This window comes from Cervus elaphus, chromosome 5 (assembly GCF_910594005.1).
Source record: "Cervus elaphus chromosome 5, mCerEla1.1, whole genome shotgun sequence".
Lineage (NCBI taxonomy): Eukaryota > Metazoa > Chordata > Mammalia > Artiodactyla > Cervidae > Cervus > Cervus elaphus.
In genome coordinates, this window is record NC_057819.1 from 9,836,520 (window position 1) to 9,864,364 (window position 27,845).

General features: G+C 43.6%; 2 protein-coding genes across 2 annotated transcripts in view; one reads left to right on the forward strand and one right to left on the reverse strand.

Moving 5' to 3' along the window:
- The window catches only part of SPPL3 (signal peptide peptidase like 3), a 95,601-nt gene extending 72,466 nt beyond the window's left edge, over positions 1-23,135 (forward strand). The window contains exons 3-11 of the mRNA XM_043901598.1: positions 8,112-8,200; positions 9,996-10,115; positions 10,923-11,001; positions 11,897-12,009; positions 18,311-18,417; positions 18,868-19,031; positions 19,788-19,987; positions 21,168-21,277; positions 21,986-23,135. Coding sequence (XP_043757533.1) covers positions 8,112-8,200; positions 9,996-10,115; positions 10,923-11,001; positions 11,897-12,009; positions 18,311-18,417; positions 18,868-19,031; positions 19,788-19,987; positions 21,168-21,277; positions 21,986-22,057 — 1,054 coding nt within the window. The 3' untranslated portion in view covers positions 22,058-23,135. The remainder of the gene's footprint in view (positions 1-8,111; positions 8,201-9,995; positions 10,116-10,922; positions 11,002-11,896; positions 12,010-18,310; positions 18,418-18,867; positions 19,032-19,787; positions 19,988-21,167; positions 21,278-21,985) is intronic.
- Positions 23,136-25,817: 2,682 nt separating this feature from the next.
- LOC122693781 (zinc finger protein 42 homolog) lies at positions 25,818-26,864 on the reverse strand. The gene has a single exon (XM_043901599.1). It carries the CDS (start codon positions 26,822-26,824, stop codon positions 25,922-25,924), a length of 903 nt encoding a protein of 300 aa, XP_043757534.1. The 5' UTR covers positions 26,825-26,864; the 3' UTR covers positions 25,818-25,921.
- Between the last annotated feature and the right edge of the window lie 981 nt (positions 26,865-27,845).

Here is a 27,845-nt window from a genome sequence, read left to right on the forward strand (position 1 = left end):
GAACAGAATAGAAAGCCCAGAGATAAATCCACGAACCTATGGACACCTTATCTTCGACACAGGAGGCAAGGATATACAATGGAAAAAAGACAACCTCTTTAACAAGTGGTGCTGGGAAAACTGGTCAACCACTTGTAAAAGAATGAAACTAGAACACTTTCTAACACCATACACAAAAATAAACTCAAAATGGATTAAAGATCTACTAAGTGTAAGACCAGAAACTATAAAACTCCTAGAGGAGAACATAGGCAAAACACTCTCCGACATAAATCACAGCAGGATCCTCTATGACCCACCTCCCAGAATATTGGAAATAAAAGCAAAAATAAACAAATGGGACCTAATGAAACTTAAAAGCTTTTTCACAACAAAGGAAACTATAAGCAAGGTGAAAAGACAGCCCTCAGATTGGGAGAAAATAATAGCAAATAAAGCAACAAAGGATTAATCTCAAAAATATCCAAGCAACTCCTGCAGCTCCATTCCAGAAAAATAAATGACCCAATCAAAAAATGGCCCAAAGAACGAAACAGACATTTCTCCAAAGAAGACATACAGATGGCTAAAACAAACACATGAAAAGATGCTCAACATCACTCATCATCAGAGAAATGCAAATCAAAACCACAATGAGGTACCATTACACGCCAGTCAGGATGACTGCTATCCAAAAGTCTACAAGCAACAAATGCTGGAGAGGGTGTGGAGAAAAGGGAACCCTCTTACACTGTTGGTGGGAATGCAAACTAGTACAGCTGCTATGGAGAACAGTGTGGAGATTTCTTTAAAAACTGGAAATAGAACTGCCATATGACCCAGCAATCCCACTTTTGGGCATACACACCAAGGAAACCAGATCTGAAAAAGACACATGCACCCCAATGTTCATCGCAGCACTGTTTATAATAGCCAGGACATGGAAGCAACCTAGATGCCCATCAGCAGACGAATGGATAAGGAAGCTGTGGTACATATACACCATGGAATATTACTCAGCCATTAAAAAGAATTCATTTGAATCATTTCAAATGAGATGGATGAAACTGGAGCCCATTATACAGAGTGAAGTAAGCCAGAAAGATAAAGAACATTACAGCATACTAACACATATATGTGGAATTTAGAAAGATGGTAATGATAACCCTATATGCAAAACAGAAAAAGAGACACAGATATACAGAACAGACTTTTGGACTCTGTGGGAGAAGGCGAGGGTGGGATGTTTCGAGAGAACAGCATTGAAACATGTATATTATCTATGGTGAAACAGATCACCAGCCCAGGTTGGATGCATGAGACAAGTGCTCGGGCTTGGTGCACTGGGAAGACCCAGAGGGATCAGGTAGAGAGGGAGATGGGAGGGGGGATCAGGATGGGAAATACATGTAACTCCATGGCTGATTCATGTCAATGTATGACAAAACCCACTACAATATTGTAAAGTGATTAGCCTCCAACTAATAAAAATAAATGAAAAAAAGAAATTAAAAAATAAAAACAAAAAAGGTCTTAATGACCCAGATGATCTCGATGGTGTGATCACTCATCTAGAGCCAGAGATGCTGGAGTCCAAAGTCAAGCAGGCCTTGGGAAGCATCACTATGAACAAAGCTAGTGGCAGTGATGGAATTACAGCTGAGCTATTTCACCTAAAAGATGATGCTGTGAAAGTGCTACACTCAATATGCCAGCAAGTTTGGAAAACTCAGCAGCGGCCACAGGACTGGAAAAGGTCAGTTTTCATTCCAATCCCAAAGAAAGGCAATGTCAAAGAATGTTCTACTACTGCATAATTGTACTCATTTCACACGCTAGCAAAGTAATGCTCAAAATTCTCCAAGCCAGGCTTCAACAGTACATGAACCGTTAACTTTCAGATGTTGAAACTGGATTAAGAAAAGGCAGAGGAACCAGAGATCAAATTGCCAAACTTGGATCACAGAAAAAGCGAGAGAATTCCAGAAAAACATCTATTTCTGCTTTATTGATTATGCCAAAGCCTTTGACTGTGTGGATCACAACAAACTGTGGAAAATTCTTCAAGAGATGGGAATACGAGACCACCTGACCTCCCTTCTGAGAAATCTGTATGCAGGTCGGGAAGCAACAGTTAGAACTGGACATGGAACAACAAACTGCTTCCAAATAGGGAAAGGAGTACATCAAGGTTGGATATTGTCATCCTCCTTATTTAACTCGTAGGCAGAGTACATCATGCGAAATGCTGGGCTGGATGAAGCACTAGCTAGAATCAAGATTGCCAGGAGAAATATCAATAACCTCAGATATGCAGATGACACCCCCGTAGTGGCAGAAAGCTAAGAGGAACTAAAGAGCCTCTTGATGAAAGTGAAAGAGGAGAGTGAAAAAGTTGGCTTAAAGCTCAGCATTCAGAAAACTAAGATCATGGCATCTGGTCCCATCACTTCATGGCAAATAGATGGGGAAACAATGGAAACAGTGGCAGACTTTATTTTCTTGGGCTCCAAAATCACTGCAGATGGTGACTGCAGCCATGAAATTAAAAGATGCTTGCTCCTTGGAAGAAAAGTTATGGTCATAGATAGCATATTAAAAAGCCAGAGACATTACTTGCCAACAAAGGTCCGTCTAGTCAAAGCATGGTTTTTCCAGTAGTTGTGTATGGATGTGACAGTTGGACTATATAAAGAAAGCTGAGTGCCGAAGAATTGATGCTTTTGAACTGTGGTGTTGGAGAAAAATCTGGAGAGTCCCTTGGACTGCAAGGAGATCAAACCAGTCAATCCAAAAGGAAACCATTCTAATTTTTTTAGGAACACACATTTAGCTTACAGCAAAGTTCAGCCATATAGTGTTTACCTTGACCAAGTGAATGCTCCCTTTCATTGTGCTTCCTTCCAATATTAGAATGGTCAAAAAACATGGTATTCTTAAAATACTAAAATAAAAATTCCATTTTGCCTTTCTTCTCCAGTATTCATAATTGTATTCCATTATCAGAATTCAAACAGGTGAACAAGTATAACTTTCAGTAAATGTATTCTCAGCTCCCTTTTGCTTCCTGCAATTGTCAATTGTTTATTTTCACTCTGCCCTGTTCAAAAGTATTTCAGACCATTAAGTTTTCACAAGCTGTGATGAGATAAGGTAACAGAATGGGGCCAAAGAAAAGGTACGGGTGGGAAACAAAGTGAAGCCAAAAACAAGCCCAGAGATGCCTCCCATGGCGGGCGCGCCCCCCTGGTCGTCCACGGCACACGGTAAGCTTTCCAGCAGCCAGCTCTCAGAAGAGAGGAGGAAACTTAACACTTCACAGTGTCCTGATAAAAGACCAGATTGTGCGGGTGAGTTAGTTATTCTTGCTTTTAAGGTCAGACATAGGTTTATCCCAGAGACCCTCAGAAAGAAGATGCAACATTTTATTTCATAGCATTTCATAACAGACATTGGTTGTTTTGTTGACTGAATTATAGTGCTCTTCAATATAACCTGGTGGCATTTCATGAAATTAGATTTCAGCAAAAGCAGTTTTGCCAAAATTGAGGAGACAACAACCAGTAGCAGAAAGTTGTCTAGATTGCTAGCTTACTGTGATCTAATGGTATCCAGAGAAATCAATGGGTTATTAGTTCTTCAACTGATTATTGATCTTGTGATAACCGTGGGCAGTGGTCCAGACATGTACTCTATGGCTGGCTGAATATAGGCCTCTTTGTCTTAACAGTTCTCACGGCACATTTGCATTTTTATCACAACCTAAGAGCCTGAAACGGCCTAACTATAAGCCCACATTTCCCCTTGTCCCGAGCAAGCAGTGACTTTCCCAGAAAATCCCCTGTAATTCAATCTAGTACCTAAAGATACTAAATGTTGATTTCCTTAAGTTCTATTCTTTACAGCTTAACTCAGTTTTAGCCTGAAAGAACATTTAGAGCAAATATCACTAGATCTCCACCTCCACCTCAATAAAACCTTAGTAAAGCACTCAGAGAATGTTAAACTACTTCCTGATGTAGTATCTGAATCAAACTATTGGGTTGGCAAAAAATTTGTTAGTTTTTCCATAAGATGTTATGGGAAAACCCAAATGAACTTTTTGGCTAACCCAATACATTGAAGTGACCCAAAAATGCACAGTGGGATTTGTACTTGTATGTCAACTTAAATTTGAAGAATGTTGATCAGTTGTCATTCTTTCTGACACTATTTATTTGGCAGACTCAGTTGTTGGTTATACCCCACCCAGTTCAAGATCAAAACTGTATCATCTTCCTGTAAAAGGTTACTTTTCTTGTTGTTTGTCTCTCCTAAGGCAGGAATTGAGCCAAAAATGATATCAGATCGAGTTAACTATTCTTGGCTTTTTTAAAATAGTTTTTTAAGTTATTTTTGGCTGTGCTGGGTCTTCATTGCTTTTGAGGGCTTTCTCTCTGCAGCAAGCGGGGCCTACTGCTTATTGCTGTGTGCTGGCTTCTCATTACGGTGGCTTTTCCTTGGAGCACAGGTTTACGGTGCATGGGCTCAGCAGTTGCAGTTCCCGGGCCCTAGAGCGCTGGCTCAGTAGTTGCGGCTCCCGGGCCTTAGAGCGCTGGCTCAGTAGTTGTGGCTCCCGGGCTATAGAGCGCTGGCTCAGCAGTTGAGGCTCCTGGGCTTAGCTGCTCCTTGGCATGTGGGACCTTCCTGGTCCAGGAATTGAACTTGTGTCTCCTGCATTGGCAGGTGGGTTCTTAATCCACTGTGCCACCGGGAAGTCCCTATTTTTTTTTTTTTTTTTAATGAAAAGGAGTTGTATGTATTGATGTGGAAATATATCCTTGGCATACTATCGAATGAAGATTAGTTTGTGAAATGACAGCTGTGCAGTGTGGGTAACCATTACTGGACCCGTCACAGTAGCCTGGGATCTGTTAAACCTAGGTCCATGGATCTTGTTTTAGAAAGCTGGAATACATGTATCTTCATGTTTGAGCAAATATATGGATCCTCACAGCCTTATTTAGCCAGACTTCAGTTTTGTGTAATAGCGACCCATGGTAATGTTTGACAGGGCAAGGCCAAAAAAAAAAAAAAGAAGAAAAATTTAATACAATGTTAAATACAAAAGGTTGTTTTTCTTTTTAATTTAAAATTCTTTATAGAAGATAATGGATTGTATAAGCAAAAATAATAATATAGTATGGTATTCATAAGCATGACATGTAAAAATGCACGGTAATAATAGTACAGGTGTTAAGAAGGAAATAAACATAAACTGTTGTCAGGTTTTAATACTATAAATGAAGTACTGCCATATAACTTGAAGGTAGGCTGTGTTGATTAAAGATGTACACTATAAACTTTACCACAGCCAGTAAAATAAAAGAACAAAGAGTTATAGCTAATAAGACAACAAAGGAAATAAAAGTCATTAAAAAATACTGTAACAAAATACTGAAACAAAAAGTAACACTCTTCAGTGTAGCAAACAAGACATCAAGAAGGAATTGGAAAATATTTTGAATTAAAGTGAAAACCTACAAAATTTATGGCCTGCTGCAAAAGCAAAGGGAATCGTAGCTCCAAATACCTGGGTTAGATAGAGGAGAAAGTTTCAATGACTTAGACCTTTCACCATTTCTGACTAAACTAGGGAAATGGAGCACATTAAACGGTATTCAGTAGACAGAAGGAAGGAATAAAGATCAAAGCCAAAGTAAATCAAATAGATTTTCTCTGTGGAGAAAAATGGCTGAAACTAAAAGCTGATTAAAAAAAAAAAAATAAAGTCGGTAACCCTCTAGCCAGACTAACCTGAGGGAAAAAAGAAGAGAGACTTAATATCAGGGACAAGAGGTGATATTACTAGAGTGTACAGATATTAAAAGGATAATAAGGGATGACCATAAATAACTTTATGCCAATAAATTTGATGACTTAGATGAAATGGATAAATTTTTTGATTTATCTGTAAGTGACAGTCTATACACAAGGTCACTCAAGAAGAAACAGGTAGCCTGAACAGGCCTGTGCTCACTAAAGAAACTTAAAATTGCCACAGTGTTTCCGCAGTGGCTGCAGCGGTTGGCAGCCCCACCTGCAGCGGGTGACGTTTCACAGCCTTGCTGACCTTGGTGGTTATCTGACGCTTTGGTCGCAGCCCTCCTAATTGGTATGTAGTGGTACCTCATTGTGATTTTGACTTGTATTTCCCTGATCAATAGTGTTGTTTAAGAACTTTTCATGTTCTCACTGGCCATTTGTTTATCTTCTTTGGCAAGAGATATATTCACTATCCGCCCACTTTTTATTTGGGTTGTCTTTCTATTATTGAATTGGAGGAGTTCTTTCTATATTCTAAACGTAAGGTCCTTCTCAGATACATAAGAGCACATATTTTATCCCATCTTTTGGGGTTCTCTCTTTTTTTTTTTTAAAGTATTCCTTGGCACTCACAAGGTTTTTAATTTTGTTTAAGTCCAATTTATCAATTTTTCAGTTGTGTTTTTTGGTGTCATAGATAAGAATCCACTGCCAAATCCAAGGTCACAAATATTTTGTCCCAAGTTTTATAGTTTTAGCTCTCAAATTATCTAAATTTAAATTAATTAAAATGAAATGGAATGCAGAATTCAGTCTTTCAGTTGCACTCACACATTTCAAGTGTTCATGGGCTCATGTCTACCAAATAGGTCAATGCAGGGTACAGGGCATTTCCACCATCACAGGAAGTTCTTTCGGACGCACAGATACTTTAAATGAAGGCAGTAGAAGAAAATGAGCTAAGGACTTGAACAGTTCAAACAAAGAGAAAGAAATGGGCAAGGTCAGTACATAAAATTGTTTAGTGGTTAAAGGATTCTAAATTAGGACATGTACAGCATTTTTAGTTCCCCAGATTGAATATGTCTACTTTCTTCAGGTCTGACTCAGAAATAGTACCGATGAGCCCTGCATGCCCCATTTAAAATTTCAGATCTACCCTTTCCATTCCCTGCCTTTTTCCTTAGCTGTTACCATTAACATACCATATACAGTATTTAATTTTTCTTGTTTATTGTCAGTCTCCCCACTCTTCAAATATAAAATCCATGAGAGCCTGTTTTTCTCTCTACTTGTTGTCTCTCCAGTAGCTAAAACACTCTCGGATACAGCAGTAACTCAATACATGTTACTGTTGAGGGAGAGCTGATACGGTGAAGAGAAACAAGTGCTCTTGATAGCTTACGGTGTACGATGTTAAATTCATGATCTCCGAAGATTTAGCTTTGGGACCAGGGACCAGGCTTGATCACTCAAGACCTTTGGTGTAGCAGAGTTTTATTAAAGTGAAAAAGGGACAGAGAAATCTTCTGACACAGACATCAGAAGGGGGACGGAGAGTACCCCGTCCCTAGTCTTAGCAAGGCCTTACATACTTTCTACCAGACCTACTACAACATACATCTTAAGTTAACAAGATTAGAACTAACAATAGAAAGGTCTTACCAGACCCACTCTCACAGTATACAAGTTTTAAAATAACAAGATTAGTCAGAAGGTTCTTTTTAAGGAGAAACAAATTCTCGAGCAAGATATGTTGTTATATAGTCATTGGTACAGAGTTTAAGGGAAAACATACATCCTTGGGCAAGATGAGTTGTTTTGTTGTGCAGTCATCAGCTCTGGGCTTAAAAAAGTGTTTGTCCTTTTCTCCTCCTTGAGAACTCCAGACCCCTGTCTCCTCCTTAAGAGCCCCAGACCCCTTTCTCCTTGGGGACCCCAGACTTCTTATCAGACTGCCTAGGAATTGACTCTCACTCTCCTGCACTGCTCTGAGAGTAAATTGATCCACCTTTTTGGAAGCAGTTGTGTGGTATGTAGAAGTTTCAAAATTGTGCTTGCCTTTTGACCCAGTATTTCTCCTTCCTAGGTACTTACCATAAGGAAATAATTAAAGATGTGCACAGAGATACGGCCACGGTGGAATGCTTTTATCTGCTGTCAGGAAAACTCTTGAACTAGCATGGAGACCTGCTTTGCAGAGCTGTTCAAAAGAAATCTTCCTTTCTTTCCTAGTGCTTTAACATTTAAAACTATGTCTCATTACCCACTTTTCTGGTCTAGTTCTTTCTTGAAACTAAAACTTACCTATACAATTTTCCCCACAGGTCCCTTAATATGGACTTTGAAAACCAAGATAAGGAGAAAGACAGTAACAGTTCTTCTGGGTCTTTCAATGGCAACAGCACCAATAATAGTAAGGCATTTTTTGACAATTAACTGTCTACATGTAGTAGTCTTAATTTGATTCTTTCTATAACCCCAATTGATAATTTACTGGGTTTAAGAATTATAGTTGGTATAATAATACAGTTGAATCTTTATGGTATAATTTGTTAAAGTTTTATGTTCTGAATCTGAGCTACAGATTTCTTGTGAAGTCCCTTTAATTCATGCCTCAAACCTTGCAGCCAATATTCTTTATTTCCTTAAAGACAAGCAAGATAGATGGGTATCTGTCTGATTGTAACTTCATTTAAGTCCTTTGGTGAGATTGTTAATTTTGTAGGTGTTGATCATAAATTCATTTAGTGACTCTTAAAGATAGCTACTTGCAGTACCTGTAGAACTGTTGTCTCTCTTCTGGTACTTCAGACATTGAAGGATGTTTGCTTTGAAGAAACAGAGGTATGCTATATGGCAAGTGTTCAGCAGCATTATTCATAATAGCCAAAAAGTAGAAGCAACTCAAAGATCAGTAAACTAGTTAATGGGATAAGCAGCATACAGTATGTCCAGCAATGGAATGCTTACTATTCAGTATTAAAAAGAATAAATTACTGAAACATGCTCCAGCATAGATACACAGCAGAACATTGTTAAGTAAAAAAGGCCAGATAGAAAAACAGTGTATTTTAAGAATCCAATTATATGAAATTTCCAAAAAGACAAATATAGAGAGACAGAAAGTAGATTAGTGGTTTCCTGGGGCAAGGGATGGGAAGGAGAATTAACAGTTAACTGGCATGAGGGATCTTCTTGAGATGAGGACATTCTAAGACTAGGTTATGGTGATCCTTTCACACTTGGTGCATGCCAAGTCGCTTCAGTCGAGTCCAGCTCTTTGTGACCTTATGGACTGTAATCTGCCAGGCTCCTCTGTCCATGGGACTCTCCAGGCAAGAGTACTGGAGTGGGTTACCGTTTCCTCCTCCAGGGGATCTTCTGGACCCTAGGATCAGACCACGGTCTCTTATGTGTCCTGCATTTGCAGGCGGATTCTTTACCACTAGTGCCACCTGGGTAGCTTCACACTTGATAATTTACCAAAAAAAATACTGAATTACTTAATACGGGTAAATTTTATGGTATGTGAATTGTACTAGAAAGTTGGTAATGCTTATTATAGGAAGTACTAAATTAGAAATAAGGAGAGTTGATAATATTAAGGGATCAATATTAAGTACCTACCATTCATTTGACATTTATTAAGATATTTTGAAAGATGCAAAAAGAGTTAGTACTCAAGCTGTCCCATAGACAGTGTGGCCAGAATACTCCCAAGGTGTTAGTAAAGTGCTGAAACAGCAAATGCCTTTTCCCCTGGACCTCGAGCAGGTGCTTTTTCTTATGGCCCTTTACCATAGCCTCAGAGCCCTTCTGAACCAGCGTCTGCTGTCAGGTCAGAGTAAGCATCAGTGGTGAAGTCATTTTGACATCCATGTACAAAGAGACTGGAGAGAAACACAAGCCAAGATGGGCAACAGTAGGTTGCGTTAGTAAGGGCTTCTCCTGGAGAAGGTGGATTTGCTGTGAAACGTGATCTCGGATCACTGGACGAGCATGGTGTACAGGCGCAGAGCAGGAGGTGAGCACCTGCCCCGGTGAAGGGAGCTCGCAGTCTCGTTTCCTAGGAAGGAGCCCGAGGGCCTAGGTATTCTGTATCATATGTGCCAGTCCCTAGAGCTGTCTGCACTTTGATGAGTTAATGTATTTAAGTCCATGGGCGCAGAGCCTGTTACGTAAACTTAATATGCCCCTTTCTCTTTCAGGTATCCAGACCATTGACTCTACCCAGGCCCTGTTCCTTCCAATTGGAGCATCTGTCTCTCTCCTAGTAATGTTCTTCTTCTTTGACTCAGTTCAAGTAGTTTTTACAATATGTACAGCAGGTAAATGAGTTCTGCTATCTAGTCTTAACCTTAAAAGGAAATTTTTTAACATTTTTAAAAATCACTGTTCAAAAATTAAGGTTTATACACCACCCCATGCAAGTTTTTCTTCCTAAGTCGTCTTTCTCTCCAAGTTTGTCTTTTTCTCCCCCCACCCCTCCCTGAACCACTTGATACCTCTGTCATCAGTTCCAACTCGCCAACTCAGTCTGGACGAAAGGCTAGGGGTTAAAAACTCAAGAACTTAGTGGCACCAGAGCAGAATTGCTCTGGCTGTGACTCCTTGTCTGATAAGTTACCAGAAGGTCCAGTTTGGTAGAGTGGTTGTTGGCAACCCTTACGTATGCATGTTTCTGCAGATAGAAACACTGAGAGCTAATCACAGTAATTGGACTGTCAGCTATCTGATCAGTTTTCAAGATGATTGACGGTGGACGTGTATCAATATAAAACACCAAAATGCTAGCCTTCAATGTTTTAAAGTAATTAGCCTCCAATTAAATTAATTTTAAAAATGCTAGCTTTGTTAGATCATATTCTGGCCCCGCTGTTTATCATTTCTTGTTGAGATAGACAAGAAAGAAAACCTCCCAATGCTACCCCTACCTCAAATCAGGTATGCAAAGAGGTTATCTGTGTAATGCTAAAGAAAGATACTTTCCTTTTCTCTAGTTAATTAATAATATTGTATACACTTGTTGAGGAAAGTATTGTAGGCAATAATTATTTCCATAAGTCATGCCATTTTTCTTATGATTAGTGAAACATTAAACAACAAAATATTAACCATACATTTTCTTTCTGTAGTTCTTGCAACGATAGCTTTTGCTTTTCTTCTTCTCCCGATGTGCCAGTATTTAACAAGGCCTTGTTCACCTCAGAACAAGTAAGGACTTGGGATTTTCCTCTAAACTATTAAGTGTGTATGTTTTTTTTTCTTCGTACTTGATAGCAATATTAAGAGTACATTTTCTGATATTGACTGAAGCACGAAAATGCCAGAAGACTAGAAAATGAAATGTTTGATTTTTTAAAACTGGAAAATAGTACTTCTTTTCGCACCTTCTCATAGCAGAGGAAATCTAAACAAATCTTAGGAAGTCAGTCATTGCAGTATGCTTCCTTGCTTAGATTATTTAAAGATGAGCAGTTTTTTTTTTTATCCCTTTACTAGTTAATAGAATATGAAAATAGTGCTTGACTCAGACATTCTTTCCTTTTGTCACTGATGACCTAGAATATATACTAGCCACTTAGGTTTAATTCTAGTGTTCGCAACTTAACTCCTAAAGCTATTGCTTCATGGAAACAAAATGCTGTGCTAATGGAGATGTTGTATGTTCTTAGGAAATCAGTTGCTTCTGGTGGCTAATTTTCCCAGGAATTAGTGATAACCAAATAGGTGGACTATCTTAATTTTATTCATCTTTGCTTAATGAATTGAATTGTTGACTTTCCTCATTTTGTTTTCCTCATAAGAATTAGAAATTTCTCTGTATTTAGATTTTTCAAATATTGATATTATCACTTTAAACTTCTCAATACTCATGTTGGTATCTGGGATAAAAGGTACATTATCTAATGGGTTTAGCAATGTAATCCTCCTGAACTTTCTGTAGTTTCTTCCAAAGAAATGTGGGTATTTTGGATTTCTGGGTATCTCGGTATTGCCTGCTATTTTAATCTGGCCATCATAAATTGTGATCATGGAGAACCAAAGGAGGGTTTGCTTACTGAACATAATTTACTGTCTATTAGTCCAATCAATGTGTGTTTTCCAGGATTTCCTTTGGTTGCTGTGGACGTTTCACTGCTGCTGAGTTACTGTCATTCTCTCTGTCTGTCATGCTCGTCCTCATCTGGGTTCTCACTGGCCATTGGCTTCTCATGGATGGTAAGTAACTACTGGGTGACAAGTTGAAATTGTAATTTCATTTATGGTTAAATTTGTCCTCTCTTCCTCTACTTTCTGTGTTTTAGTAATATATTACTTCTGATTACCTTGAATTATTAGGTCTCCAGAGATAGTGTTTTGTATCAGTTTTAACCCATACTCTTTATTTTCTAATAACAGCTTTTTGAGATGTAATTCACATATCATACAATTTATATATTTAAAGTGTACAATTCAGTCATTTTTAGTATGTTCAGGGTGGGGCAGCCACCACTTTAGAGCATTTTCACACCCACACTCCAAAACCCACAGCCATTAGCAGTCACTTCCCCGTTCCCCCACCCCAGCCCCAGATATCCCCTAATTTACTTTGCGTTTCAGTGAATTTGTCTCTTATGGACATTTTGCATAAATGATATCATATATGACCTTTTCTGTCTCTTCTTTTACTTAGCATACTGTTTTCAAGGTTCATCCATGTTGTGCTATACATCAGTACTTCTCTGTTCCTTTTTTTTTTTTTTTTTTAATTTTTCTCTGTTCCTTTTTATGGCCAGATATTGTTTAATTTTATAGATGCATCAATTTTATTTATCCATTCATTAGTTGTTTTCACTTTTTTGACTGTGAATAATGCTACTGTGAGAAATGGAGTACAAATTTTTGTACTTTCTTAATATAAATAGGATTATACTGTAATATAATATCCATATTATATATAAATATGAGGAATATATAATAGTGTATTGATATAAATACATGTCTATATCATTATATACAGGGTAATAGTAGCTAACATTGAGCTGCTGAGTGTTTTACATGGATTTTTCTCATGAAATCCTGAAAACAACTATTTGAATTAGGTACTGTTGTTCTTATTTTACAGAAGAGGAAATAAGTTCAGAGAAGTGACTTTTAATCTCTTCTTAAGACCCTGTAACCATCTTTGCCTCCTTTTTCATTCATTCCTTCTGTCATTTTCACAGTTCACTTTACTAATCTCATGAGATTTTATCTAACTGCCTTGCCCCACGAAGTCTGTTCACCCTTTCCTTTCTTTCGGTGTTTCAGAAGGGAAGGAAGTTGAAATACTACAGTCAGTTTTTTGCTGTTTTAGCTCATCTATGTCGTAATGTGTATCAACAGTGTGTAAAGAATTTTTTAAAGGGAGGAGTTTGGAAAGCAGAGATATGGGTGTGGGTGGCACTTCTTCCTCTGACCCATTCCAAGCAACCACAGGGCTAACCCAGACCTTGGAACAGAGCTCTCTGAAGGCACTGCCAGGTCCGAGGGGCTCCCCTTCTTGCCAGGCACCATATCCCTGCAGCTGAGAGGACGGCACGCCTGCAGCGGGGCTGCCCTCGGTGCTGTCTCAGCGCAGAGCAGGGTGTGCCTGTGCAGAAACGGCACGGGGCTTCTGTGGGGTGGCTCTACACACCTGTGCACGTGTTCACATCCGCAGAACTGCACATCTAAAGCCAAACTGCTATTTCTGCCGGTGATAATCTGTAAAACGTTAAATATACGTACTTATGATTTTATATAATTTGTTTGTATATATTTGAGGCTGTCCAAGTGCGGGTCGGAAAAGAATTTCCAGACACAGAGCATCTCAGAAGGGAAGGAGTTTATTAAGAACAAAGAGCAGAGATACTGTGAGCACAATGGGCAGACCTCTGGACAGACCAGGGAGAGTTGACAGTATTCGTGAGTTAATAGCCAATTTTTATAGCCTGAAGACAAAAGTAACTTCCTGCCGGAGGGTTGGCATTAGGTGACAGGTTGGGGCGCTATAGGGTGTTTACTAGAGTGGGCATCTTTGCCTAATTGGGCGTCAGGAAGCCTGACAGTGATGATCAGGGGCTTTTGGCAACGGTCACAAAGGGGCTCAATTAGCTGTGGAGGTGACTTTGGTTCTGGGCTCTGCTTCTGCAGCCGTGGTACGAGGCCTCGCACCTGTGGCCTAAACATGACTCTGCATGCTTGCTGTCATACTTGTTGTTGAGTGCTTTTTTTTTTTTTTAAATAGTGCCTACCATAGACCAAGTATGGGAACTCAAAAGCAGTTCCTTGAGGTTGCAGATCAAGTTACCGTTTAGACTTACATACAGACCTTTAAATGACTCAGTAGGAAGTCAGAGTCTCAATCACCAGGCCCAGTCTGTGTAGTGATGGACTGATCTCTTGACCTGCTTGGTCTCTTGTGGTAGTGCCGTATAGTGCCTGATTTTTTAAAAAAATTAACTGTGATCATTTGCTTCAGTACTTGAATATCCACTGCACATATAAATATGCATTCTGAAGTGTAGTGTTTAGAATTTCTAAGTGGTTTATTGAACTGCTAAATTTCCCAGATTCAAGTATCTGTGCTTTGAGTATCCTTGTGGATTGGTGGTTGATAACTTAAGTGCTTCTGAAGGTTGATAAAGAATTAAGTTGAGAAGAAGAAATTCCATCCAAAGTCGCCACAGGGCTTGGCCAGATTACAGCAGAAGGGTAAGAACTGTTTTGTAGCGACTAGAAGTTAGTAGTAGTGTAGCCATTAACTTGCATTTGACTTTTCCTGACATTAACTCCTGATTCCTGCCAAGGGCTGATGGTTAACCAGAAGCAGTATTGAAATTGAGCATGTAGTTGATTTTGAAAGACTTTAATAGAACCTAATTGCGCTTTAAAATATGTATTGTAGAAAATTAAGGAGTGTTGGTCCTGTTAATGATTGGAGTAGTGTCAGTCAGTCAGTCTCACAGCTGCTTTTGTGATTATGGCCCTTTAATCTCATCTAGTCCAGTGCTTCCTGATGAGGAAGCAAACAGACATTTCTCCTCTACTGCTTCTGAACAAAAACTTGATATAAATGTTGGTTAGTTGGTTAAAATCTAAACTGGATTATTTCAGTCCCCTCTAAAGTGACAATTTGGATGATTGTTAGCTACATATTAAGAGAAAATGTTCTATGATGATGTCCTTAAATGACAGAGCCCGTTCCCATAAATGGCACCCCTAAGTTCATTTACACAGAGGAGAGCTCCAAGCACTGCAGTCTGACCTAGACTCTGGAAGCCACAGTCACCTACCTGGGACTGGTTAGTCTCCATTCTGGCACTCAGAATTGGGGCGGTGATGGTGATGCTTAAACAACCTTGGAGCCTCTAGCCCCTGGGTAGTCTGAGGCTCGCTGTAATCCCACTCCAGACTGTCGGTGGCCCTGCTTCCATGGAACTAGAGCTTCCCAGGTGATTCAGTGGTAGAGAATCCGCCTGCCAGCACAGGAGACATGAGTTTGATCCCTGGGTTGGGAAGATCCCCTGAAGAAGGAAATGGCAGCCCACTCCAGTATTCTTGCCTGGGAAATCCCATGGACAGAGGAGGCTGACAGGCTACAGTCCATGGGGCCACAAAGGTGTTGGACACGACTGAGTGACTAAACAACAACCAGACACACACAATACTGGTTACAGGTTTTGCTAAGGATTTGAAGTTTACTAAGTTGCTGACCCAGTTTTTAAAACATTAGGTACCTCTCAAAACAGCAAGCAGTGTGTCCTTCATACTCCATTCTCTCCTCTCCTCGAGCATTACATAGGACAGGAAAATACCAAAGTAGTGTGCCTCTAAAAAAGAAGAGGAGGTTGGCATGAGGGAAGGTGACTTTCTTTCCAGATAAATTGATTTGCACAGCCATCTGAAGCTCAGTTTTGAGAGCAGTCAGCTGAATGGTCTTCACCACACGGCTGCAGGCAGGGTGGGGAGAGTCCTATTAGACTCTCTATAGGAAGGCGGGGGCAGCAGCTCTCCACATGCTGTTCTATAGGGGCTGTCTCACCGTGGGATTCTTGCCTCTAGAGTCAGTACAAATTGGCCATAAAGAGCAAGCTTTATTTTCCCAGAGACCAAGATCAGAAACAAATTTCCGTTGTGAAATGTACCTAATAGTTGAAATTCTTTTGACTGTTCATCTAGGCTCCCCAAACCCTTAGTGGCCCTAACTTGTAAAGTTATATCATTTTCTATCATTTTTGCTACTTCCCCAAATGATAAGAATCTCTTACTGGTTATACTGGTTAAATTGTCCTTGTGACCAAACTTAACAGTTTTCCCTAAAAAAGAAAAAAAGGAGAGAGGCTTTGAACTTTTAGTTGTTTGTTTCTCATATATATCCTTGTTTGATGTGTATATGACTTGTTTTCTGCTGTTACAGATAAGCTAGCTTGCTAGCCACGCGTCTGTAACATTCTGAAATATGTTCTCCCCTGACATGCAAACTGTCTTTCCAGACTTCTGTGCAGAATCAGGTATCATTTTGTAGGTAGCGATAATGTGGATTTCTTTTAAATGAATGTTGTTTCAATTAAATCCTGTTTCTTTGAAGTTAATTTACAGTGAAAACAGAATGATAAATGTGGTTATTTTAAAGGGTGAGGCATGAAGCTTGTTTTCAGAGTTATTCTGAGAAGCAGTAACATTAAGAAGGTACTTTATAGAGTTTTCTTGAACTAAATCTATAGCTTCTTTTTTACCTACTCAGTGTCCTACTCTTAACAAATTAACCTTTTAAATTTGGAAGGACTTAAAAGAATTTGACCAATAAGTGGTGTGGCATGTTTGCAAAGGCTGATGAATCTTGTGCACACATTCCTCATGTTCAAGGCCATTGAGCCAGGTTCATACTCTACTTCCCCTGAGCAGTGCAGGGCCTAGAAGAGCCCTGACAGATGGATGACTCACTGTATAGCACTTGCTGTTCGCCCAGGATTAGAAAATGCTCAATCCCAGAAGTCTAGCAGTTGATCTTTTGCTTTGTTTTGTTTTGTTTTAAAATGCTAGACTGTGGCGCTTGGTCCACATACGGATTAGCTTTCCAGAAGCCTTTGTCTTAGATGTGAGCACTGCCTAAGACCTTCCAGGTTACACAGTCCTTTTAGAGAACATTGCAGCTTGGCTTGGTGTCCTTTTTTTTGTTCCTGGCCCTCCTGGTTGAGAAAGAGAAGGTGATAGAGATTCTATCAACAGTATATTAAAGATAATTATAACTAAAGGGGAGAGATTAATAATTTACCTGTCTAACATTTTTGATTAATTTACATTTAACCAGAAGTTAAATTTGTTGGTAAATCTATTAGGGAAAGTCTTGGGTTTTTCTTAGGCAGCATGCAGTGAGGGAAAGTTATCACCTCGGTTCCTTAGAAGAGCCCAGAAGAGGAGGTAAGATTTTTTTAAGGATCAAAGAATGAAGAAGAAAGGCCAACTGAATAGTTGAGAGTGTGTTTTGGGGCTGTGACCGGCTGGTGGCGCCATTCGGTTGGTGGGAATGATTGTCATTGAACACACTTGTGCTGAGAACCTTCTCTGAAGTAGTCAGACGGGATGCATGCTGCCTCTTCAAACATGGAACTTGGGAGTCTGGTGGGGAGACTTGGTTGGCATGGTTGGAAAGAGGTTATCGCTCAACTCAGACGGAGAGAAGGAGTCGGTGGAGGAATAGGAACACAAGAGGAGCCTTGAGGCATAGCACTGTTGTGTGTGTGAGTGGCGCCTCCTCAGTCAGAGGAGATCCATCACAGAGAAGGGGACCTCATGATTTGAGGCAGGGGATGATGCGAACTGATTTTTGACAAGGGCAGTGAAGAGTGGAAGTAGGGGGGAGAGAGAGAGCGGGACGGATACACATAGCACAGCAGGCAGTGTGGGGAAGCCTGACTGGGGTGTGCAGTGACGGTAAAGAGGGGCACCCCAGCTGGCGGCAGCAGCCTGTGCATGCGTGAGGAAGGCTGTGATAATTGAAAAGGAGCGCAGGGTTTCTTGCTTTGAAGATGAGCGATAGGATGGTTGTGTGGAGTCATGGAAAACCCTGTCATTGAGCAGTTCTGCCTTGTCCCCTTTATTTAGACCCAGGTGGGGAGGATGAGCATAAAGGAGTGACTTGACTGGAACAGCGTCCTTAAGGAAGTGAAGAGGATGTGGTCTAGGGTGTGGCTTTAAAGGAGTAAGGGCAATGCAGTGAGGTGGTGGGGGAGGCAGGAGACGGAGCTGGGAGAGCTGGGCTTGGCCTAGAGCTTTATCATTCCAAACAGCCCTATGGGTCTTAGTTGACCACCATCTCCAGCATGAGGAAAGGGGTTTTCCCAACTAGCAGGAGGTCAGAATGGGCTGAGGTGGGCACGTTGCACTAGTTAAGTGTAAACACCTCACCTGGGGCTTAGGGCTGAGGGACTTCCAAGCTCTCCTGGGTTTCCAAGCTGAATGGCGTGTGGAGGGAGGCGGTGCCTGTGCGCCGCTCTGACCACTGTCTCCTCCCCAGCACTGGCCATGGGTCTCTGTGTCGCCATGATCGCCTTCGTCCGCCTGCCCAGCCTCAAGGTCTCCTGCCTGCTTCTCTCAGGGCTTCTCATCTACGATGTCTTCTGGGTGAGTGTTTCCCCAGAGCTGCTGCTCTCCTTCAGGTCTGATTGGAACATTCACTCCTGAAAATGTACTCAATACCCCAAGTCTGCTGGCCAGGGTACCTCCTGTCCAAAACCACTCCTCCGGGCCGGCACTGCACCTGTTGGAAGATGAGTGGGCCTGTGTGCGTGGAGACCTGTCAGAGTAGAGAGTCCACGGGTGACTCCTAGGTGAGGAGGGAGCACAAGTCTCTCAGCCCTGGAGCATGGCCAGCTCAGCTCTCAGGGCTCCCTCTCTGGGTGTGGAGAGAAGAAATCTGCAGCGCACAGAAGAGCAGAGATCTTTCCTCGAAGCGTGCAGTCGGAAAAGCCTGATGCTGCAGTCCTGAGACTCTGCTCTCAGGAACAAAGAGGGCTGGTGCTGAGATCGGGGTGCCTCCAGTTCCCTCCGGTAAAGGTGACTCTCCCCCGGCAGGTGTTTTTCTCCGCCTACATCTTTAATAGTAACGTCATGGTGAAGGTGGCCACGCAGCCGGCTGACAATCCCCTTGACGTCCTGTCCCGGAAGCTCCACCTGGGGCCCAACGTTGGACGCGACGTCCCGCGCCTGTCTCTGCCTGGAAAACTGGTCTTCCCCAGGTAGGACTGGTGGCCTCGTCTCGGGAGGGTGAGGACCCCGCCCTCCTCTGCCCCTCCGGTCCCCACTTTGTCGTCGTCGTCATCAGCATTCTGATGCTGGACCAGGAAAGGGTTGTGAATCATCTCCACCTTACAGATGACAGGACAGGAGTACTGCCAACTTCCAGAGATGGGTCATTCAGTGGTGCAGGTGCAGCTTGTTAATGATTGACTGACGGTATCAAGCAGCCGTCAGTAACAGCAAATAACAACAGTTACTGCTGCACTGCAGTTTAAAGTTGGCTAGAGGGAATTAACCGGAGGATCTGGGTCCTTTTTTTTTTACTTTTCCAACATTTGTAAAAATGTGTTAATGCTAAAATTACAGAGTCCGTGGAACTATAATCTTGGAAAAATTAATGTGCTGCTTTCACCTCACATGTCTGGTAGTAGTCGGGTGCTTACTGGAAATCTCAGCAGTGAATGTGTGACACGTGGTGAGTTGACATCTCTAGAGGCGGCAGCACTACGCGAACGCTTCAGCAGCCGCTTAGGTGGTGCTGTCCCGAAGCGCTGGCTGCTGCAGACCCTTCTTCCAGTACTCTAGTGGCGTTCAGTCTCCACACTCCTCTTAACAGCCAGTCCTGTTAAACCAGGAGCGACCGCCATCAGCCGTCAGATAAATTCTTTGGCTTCTTAAAAAGCGAACAGACCTTGAGCAGGAGGAGGAGTGGGGTTGTAGAGGGCGAACCCCTGACGTGTGACCCTGCGTTCCAGCTCCACAGGCAGCCACTTCTCTATGTTGGGCATTGGAGACATCGTGATGCCTGGACTCCTCTTGTGCTTCGTCCTGCGTTACGACAACTACAAGAAGCAAGCCAATGGTGACTCCTGCGGTGCCTCCGGACCCGCCAACATCTCCGGGCGCATGCAGAAGGTTTCCTACTTTCACTGCACCCTCATCGGATACTTTGTAGGTAAGAGAACCGGGGAGGCTGCATGCGATCCCCTCCCTGACTGTCCTCCAAGCGCTGGAGTTAACCCAGATCTTGCAGCTACAGAGGCTGGAGGAAGAAGAACAGTCACTCAAGTCGTTGTTATAAACAACCACAGAGGGGAAAGCAACACCTGACCCCGAGGTGAGGCCAGCAGCCTCGTTCCCTATCCGATAATAGTATGTTTGAGGGACATTGTAGGAGAAGTGTGGTCAGGCCTCAGACTGAGAACACCTGCCCCACGGCGATGGAGTAGTGTGTGTGCTTAATTACATCTTCAGCGTGAGTTTAATGGGTGCCATGTTTATTTCCTGTGCTGCTTGACAGATATCCCTTCATCTGCTCTAACATTTCCGTCACCTCTGACCCGGACTCTCCCTTGGCTAGTGTTTCTCTAGCCAGCTGTTTCGGCTGGACGGGGAGAGACGGTTGTATGTCTGCGCTGCATGAGCTGCAAGAGCGATGGAGAGGAGCATCTCGCTCACCTCGGTGCCTCCTGCTGAGGGAGCATTGCACAGTTCCATGGCGCTTTCCTAGGCCTGTGCTCATTTCCACACCAGCAGCTCCCAGTGGGCCAGGGCCACTGCCCTGAGGCTCAGAGATGTGCAAGGTCACACGGCTGTCACAAGCAGCAGGGTTAGAACTTGAACCCAGGTCTTTTGCCTCCAACTCTGTCGTCACCCAGCTTCCCCGTGGCACTAGTGGTAACGAGCCCACCTGCCAATTCAGGAGACATTAGAGATGCGGGTTCCATCCCAAGTTGGGAAGATCTCCTGGAGGAGGACATGGCAACCCACTCCAGTATTCTTGCCTGGAGAACCAAAGAGTCGGACACAACTGACGCAACTTAGCACGTCCACACGCCTGTCATCATCATATATATTGGAGACGGGGAGACCAGGCATGCTGGGGGCTGAGGTGAGGCCTGGAACCAGGGACTTGGCCACTTACAGGTCCTGGGAATTCTTAGTTTTTAAAAAGCTGTGCTGCTCCCTGTTTCTTTACCTGCTCAAGCTAGGTATGTTACTCCCTACCACTGGAGGGAGTGTCACATTAGAGCTATACAGTCTCAGGACTGTGCCGCGAAGCCATCAGGTAACAGAGGTTCTCTTCCCTCGGGCTGGCCGCTTGGAGTTACTCACCAGCGTTTCTCTCCCCGCAGGTCTGCTCACTGCGACTGTGGCGTCTCGAATTCACCGAGCAGCCCAGCCTGCCCTTCTCTATTTGGTGCCATTTACCTTATTGCCACTCCTCACGATGGCCTATTTAAAGGTGAGAGAGGCAGTTACAAGCCAGTGAAAGCAATAATATGGCATTGACCCTGGACTTGGCTAGGTATTCCCCTTGCTTCAGACCCTAAGCTCTTGATCTTGGGATCTTTGTGTGTGTGTATGTGTGTGGGGGGGGTGGATTTTGTTTTTGCTAACCTACTATTAGCAACCTCTTCCAGATTGTTAACAGCCATTGGCTGAAAATACTAATGAGTTAGACCCCTCACCACCTAGTCACGGATTACCCTTAAACCCTGCTGCAGAGACTTCTGTTTCTCTTAAAAGCAGCATGCTGTTGCCACCTAATAGCTCTTTTAGTACTCTGCATTAAAGTTTGGAAATAAGAAATATAAAACCTGAGGGCCTTATCTAATTTACAAGGTTTATACCATCACCCACATTTTACAGACAAGGAAGCAGACACAGAGGTTAATATGAGCCTGGATCATTTGACTCACAAGTGGTTGAACTGCCCCCAGGACAGAGTCAGAGCCCTTTCCTGCTGGGGGGGGGGGGGGGGGGGGGACGGCCAAGAGCCCTTCTAGCGAGTTCTTCAAAGAACTGGGAGGTTACTTTTCAATGAATAAAATGTGAATGTTCTTTGATTCTGCACAGAATCAATCTGCTCTGAGGTCAGGAGTCAGGAAGGGCTTGTACATAGATAGATGTGCCTCGATCTGAAACGTGGCTAAAGTTCTGTCTTTCCCAGGGTGACCTACGGCGAATGTGGTCTGAGCCATTCCACTCCAAGTCCAGCAGCTCCCGATTCCTGGAAGTATGATGGATCACAGCGGGCAACCAGAATGGCCTCTCAGTCCTTCTCTGTCAACGTGTGGTTTGTTTCCTCTGAGAGCTGGCCTGGTACTCGGAGATGCACCTGTGTAAGGACTGCCGTGTGCCCAGATTTTGCATTTTGGGGAGCGAGGTGCTGGAGCCTGTGTGGTTCCTTCTCTTCCTGCCGCCGGAGAGGTGGAGCCCCTCCTGGAGTGACAGGTCCTCCCCCACCCCCCAGCGCTCCTCCCTCCCCTGTTTTTATGGATCTGCACCAGACTGTTACCTGTGGGGGACGGAGATGTGACTGTTGAAACTGACAACGGCAAGGAGTCGTTCTGTACCTTTGAACACTAAAAGGATGAAAACCTCAGCAAACTGGTTTCTTCAGTGAACCCTCAAGAACTTTGGGACCAGTTTCCTATGGGGGACTCAGTTTCAGAGAACTGAGACAGAAGCTCTTCTGTCGTTATATTCTTCTTTCCTTTTTTTGGATTTATTAAATATTTTCTGTGGTGTGAAGTGACTTATTAAATCCACAGACATTGAGTGACTTCTTACAACATACACATAAGAATTTGTTGTAATGAGTTCATGTCCACCCAGACGTCGTGTTGGCAGTGAACGAGGGCACGGTTTTTATACGTACATACACACCCACATGCACATAGATATATATGAATAAACAGAAATTAAAACCCGCTAAGCTCATGCTGTGTAGCAGACAGGGGCTTGCTGTAATTTCTAGCATGTAGAGCAGTTCACGCTGGCTTCCTTGTATACAGACAAGCGCTGCTGTCTCTCCCTCCACAACTGAACGTGCAGTTAAAAACCAGTATAGTATTTGTACTGATAGACTCATGGACTATAGGGGACTCTCATTTGGTTTTGATCAGTGTAGCAAATTAGGGATGAAAAGTTACAGCTTTTTGACCCACTGTTTTGTTTTGTTTTGTTTTTTACAGGCCTCTTCCTCACAGGGTTTTCAGTAGTTTCTTCTTGAACCGATGCATGTATTATAGCAGCAGGTGTCTCTGCTTTCTGATCATAGTAATGTACTACTTGTAAATACATTTTTCTATTTTCTATTTTTTTTTTTTGTATTTTTTTTTTGGCCTTTTGTTTCATTGGTGTGCTGTATTTTCCATGCCCTCACTCCTTTAAGAAAAAAAAAGGAAAAAAGCAACACGAGCCTGTCCTTGCTGTTGTGATTACAGTCTTGGTTTCCCTGTGGTGACAGCTGGGTAATGGGGACAAATGTCAAACGCCCACCCCCCCCCACCCCCCCACCCCCCGAGTCGGGCCCTCCGTTGCAGGAATCGCAGCCCAAGCTTGCGGCTATGGCCTCGACTGGGGAGCCAGCGTCCAGGCTGTGACTAGTGTGAGTGGCGTCCGCGGACTGATGGGGGAATGGCCTGTCACCTGGATCGAGAGAAGCCGGGGATGAACCTGTACAGCTGAGAGCATGGGCTGGAGCGGGACCCCATGGCCGGAGGTCGTGGGCTGTGGCGTTCACAGTGGGCGGTGCACGTGGCCATCAGCGTGCTGCATTCCTCCATGTCTTCAGGCCCCACTGAAGGCGGTTCGGTTCTGTTGTTTTGTTGGTTTTTTGTTGTTGTTGTTTTTAATAAGTGCCTCCTTTCTAGCCTCTGTTACCTCACCTTCACTTTTGGGTGTTGGTACCAAGCGGAGTTCCCGTCACCACCTACCTGCTCGGCCCATCCAGGAGACCTGCGGCGTTCCCTGCAGCTGTGGTCCATCCTGCACACGTCCCGGGACAGAGGCGTCCGCTGCCCACACAGCTCCCAGCAGCCTCTGGGCTCAGCGGGGACGGGAGTGCACGGCGCGACCCCTGCTGAGGAGCCGGCCCTCTTCCCTAAGCCCTCGAGGGTGCTGGTGGCAAACCATGGGGCGGGGCGAGGAGGGGGGGGGACTCCTCCACAGTGACCCTGATTAAGGACAAGTGCCGACCATAGTCAAAAATAACCTCCTGGCAATTGGTCATTTTCATTTTTCTGACTTCATTACAAAACTAAATTCCAGACAGACAGAATCTGTCATCTCTCCTGTGCAGGTTTAGTTGGGGGGATACCCATACAGGACTCCTGAATGTAATCTGGATTCCAGTTGTAGTCTGCAGAGCACTTGAAACTCTTGACAGTGACCACAAATGTTTCTTTTGTTGTAAATTAAGCCCAGGAGCCACGCCAGAATGTGCCCGGTTCGGGAGGTGGTGTGGTCTTCTGACAGGGAAAGGTGCAGGGTGGGGTGCAGTTAAAGTGCGTGCTTCCAGTTTCTCCTTCCAGCCTCCCTCTCAGCCTTGCTTGATACATCCTGGTCTTTTCCTGGTTTCTCAGATATTATTTGAGTTTCAGAGTTTTCTATCTAAGAAGTCTCTTGCATTAATTAGGCAAGGGATGTTGGCAAAGTTCCATCGTGGACTGCCCCCTGACCCCCAGTCTGGGGATCTTTTTCGTGCAACGAGTCTGCATGTTGGAACTCCCACTAACTCGCAGTCACCTTCTTCTTTCCAATTTGAGCTAATGGGGAGATGACAGCAGTTTATCCAAAACCTAGCACGCCCCATTACTATTGTTACCACTTATGCTTTTTCTGAATAAGACAGCTACACAGTTCCCTGTGCAGGAGCAGTTCAAACTGGGGAGACTCGGGTGCAGCAGGCTACTGTGTGAACTGCCTTTGTAGCATGCCAGCACAGGCCTTGGTTAAGCAGGGAAGTTGTGTTACCCACAAGAAAAACAAAAGGACTAGTTGTCTGTGAGGCTGGGGGGAAGGGAGCTCTGTTTCACCGATAAAGTGTTAAAAAAAGAATCCGCTGTGCCTTTGTAGCAGTGCTCACGGTACCGCCAGCCAGATCCAGCGTCGTTCACAGATGTTGTTTTGTAACGTCTGACGTGTCACAGCCTCGGAATGTAGCAGTGTGGTACACACGTGAATGTCAGCTCTGCAGTTCTCCTCCACAGAGGCTGGCCTGACAGGAGGCTGAGGAGACCAGCCCGCTCTGCTCCTGGTCCTCCGGTGCGTAGGGGCCCGGACAGCCTCCTTCCTTCACTCAGTCCCGTTGCTTTAGCAGTTCCCAGCGATGGAATCACTTCAGGAACCAGGGCTCCTAACACCAGTGTCAACCTGCCACAGAAGTTTGTACTGAAGAGCTGTGACTAGAATCAGAACCCGGGCCCTCCCCTCTTCTCGGAGGGATAAGCCAGGTAAGAGACTTTCTTGTTTCTGTTTTTGGTTTTTTTTTTTTTTTTTTTTTTTGGGGTTTTATTTCCTTTTATTTTAAAATATCTAAAATGGATTCAAATGGATTGACATCATCAGCTAACACTTTACATCTACTATGATTAACATGGTTTGACACAGTCATAAAAAATAAAATGATTAAACAAGATGCTTAACTTGAAAAATTTTAACTATGCATTAATTTATTGAGAATCTACTAAAAAATTTTCATTCTCTAGAATTATCACTTGTATTAAATATTTTGCTAAAAGGAAAAAGCTAAATGATTGAAAACTACAAAATGAAAAATAAAAATCAATTTCTTGTAATATGAGATATTAAGTCTCATATCCCAAAATCCAATTTGTTAAGACATTAAGGATTATGCTTTTGAAGTAAGTTCATTACTGACCTTACTGTTAGAAGCATGTTGTAGTTCTACACAAAGTTCTAAAATAATATCTCAGACTAGAGGAGCATCTTAGTAACATTAAAATAAAATGGCTTGAGGGTCACAATATTGATTTTAAAATTGTTTTCTGAACCAATTATCAATGAGGCATATTTGTTCCCAGTAACTCTTTAGTTAATATATGCCTATCCTGTTTGATGATTATTTTTTAATCTTTTCTCACAGACTCCTGTTGGCCTTTGCGTGAGTCAAGAGGTGGGCTTTCATGTTATTTGACTGAATAAATTTCTTGCGGCAGCCTACAAAAGGACACACAAAAGGTTTCTCCCCAGTGTGGATGCGCACGTGTGTACGCAAGTTGAAGGACAGGGAAAAGCGTTTTCCGCACCCTTCAAAAGTGCATGGAAATGGCTTCTCTCCAGTATGAACCAGAAAATGTCTTTTTAGCTTTGCACTTTCCTTGAAGGCTTTCCCACATTCTGCACACACATGATCTCGGGGATTATGAACTCGAAGATGCTTTCTCAGGGATGTTTTATTCTTGAACTCTCTTATGCATCCATCGTGAGGACAGACATGTTTTTCTGGAGCACCATATTCTTTATTTGTACTTGGCTTGCTTCTTGTACATCCCATGAACTGTTTAGGTTCTGAAAAGTCCACGTTGGGTATTCCTCTGGGAGGAAGCTTCTTGCTTGGCTTGTACTCAGAAAACTCAAGAAGTGGATTCTCTCCAGCAATCTGTTGAGGAAGTTCTTGTTTTGCGCCCCTTTTCATGTATTCCAAGGAACATTCAAGAAGTGAGCTTGCCGCAAGAACCTGTTGAGAAAGGTCTTGTTTTGGTCCTTCTTTCAGACATTCAAAGGACTGAAGGAGTGGGTCCTCTTCCACGATAGGTTCAGAAAACTCACCTCTTATTATGCATTCTATGTAACAGTCAGAGAAGGAATCCTCTTCGACAACCCGGAAGCTAGTCTCATAGCACACATCGTCATCACATAAGATCCATGTCGTGTCAGGAGGTTCCTGCTGGGCTGGCAGCGACTTGTCCCTACTGGCAGCTCTTCTACCCAGGCCTTTCTGGCTAGGTGTCGTTCCCCTTTTCTTCAGTTGCTGGTCCATGGTGTCCTGTTAATTCCCTCTTTGAAGGTTTACACCAGGATAGATAACCACTTCCAGGTAGGAGTGCTCAGACTGAATTGTCTTCAGCAAGCACCCATGCTACCGCGAAGCACTCTTATCTCCTATTCCAAGTCCTTTCGAAGGACAGATGTAGAAGAAACTGCTACGAGAGCACCCCCCGTTTCTGTTTTAATCCAGAAACTCCATGCCCACGCAGTTTACACACTGCGTTCCACTTGTGAGGTCTTGACTTCTCCAGGCTCGGAATCCAGCCTCTGGTGTGTGGCGCTCTCCCAGGACTGTGTCAGCCATGACTGTTTCCTCCCCGACTGTTTCCTCCCCAACCGTTTCCTCGGAATTCAAAGCCCTTTGCCTCCGTTTGAGGAATTTCAGTTACGTTTCAGTTTCAGCTGTCAGTCACTAGGTGCTCCTTGAACAGAACCAGACACCTGATCCCACTCTCGTGGTCTAAGGCCAGCCTCGCTTCAGCTCACCTGGCGTGTGAGGCAGGTGGGTGGCGGGCATCCCCCCGTGAGGTGGGTCTGCAGCCATAGCTCTCCGTTGCGCGACCGTGGGCCTGGCCAGGAACGCCGATCCACAGGGCTGGGTGTGCCGGCCAGGAGGAGGTTGGAAGCAGGGTGGGGAGTGCTCCTCTGTCCTGATGGACACAGGCCAGCCCTGAGCCAAGGGTCTCCCTGCCCGCGGATCGCGGGCAGTGCCTCGTGCCCTGCTGTGGAAATCTCACTCCATGCGGCGCTCTTCAGCGGTGACCCTTGGCTATGCGGTGGCGCTCTCTGGTACCTGAGTTAGTGGAGATGGAGGTGGAGGACTCTGGCTGAGAGATGGACTCTGCCTGGTCACTTTAAGATCCAGGAAGTCTGCCCCCTGTTGGGTAGAACCTGTGAAGCCTGCCGCTGGTTCCCAGATGAACAGAGGCTCTGAGGGTCCTTAGAAGGGGGGAGCGGGGTGCCTGGGCTTCCTCCAGTGCCCAGTGGACCCCAGGAAGACAGAGTGGGGAGGC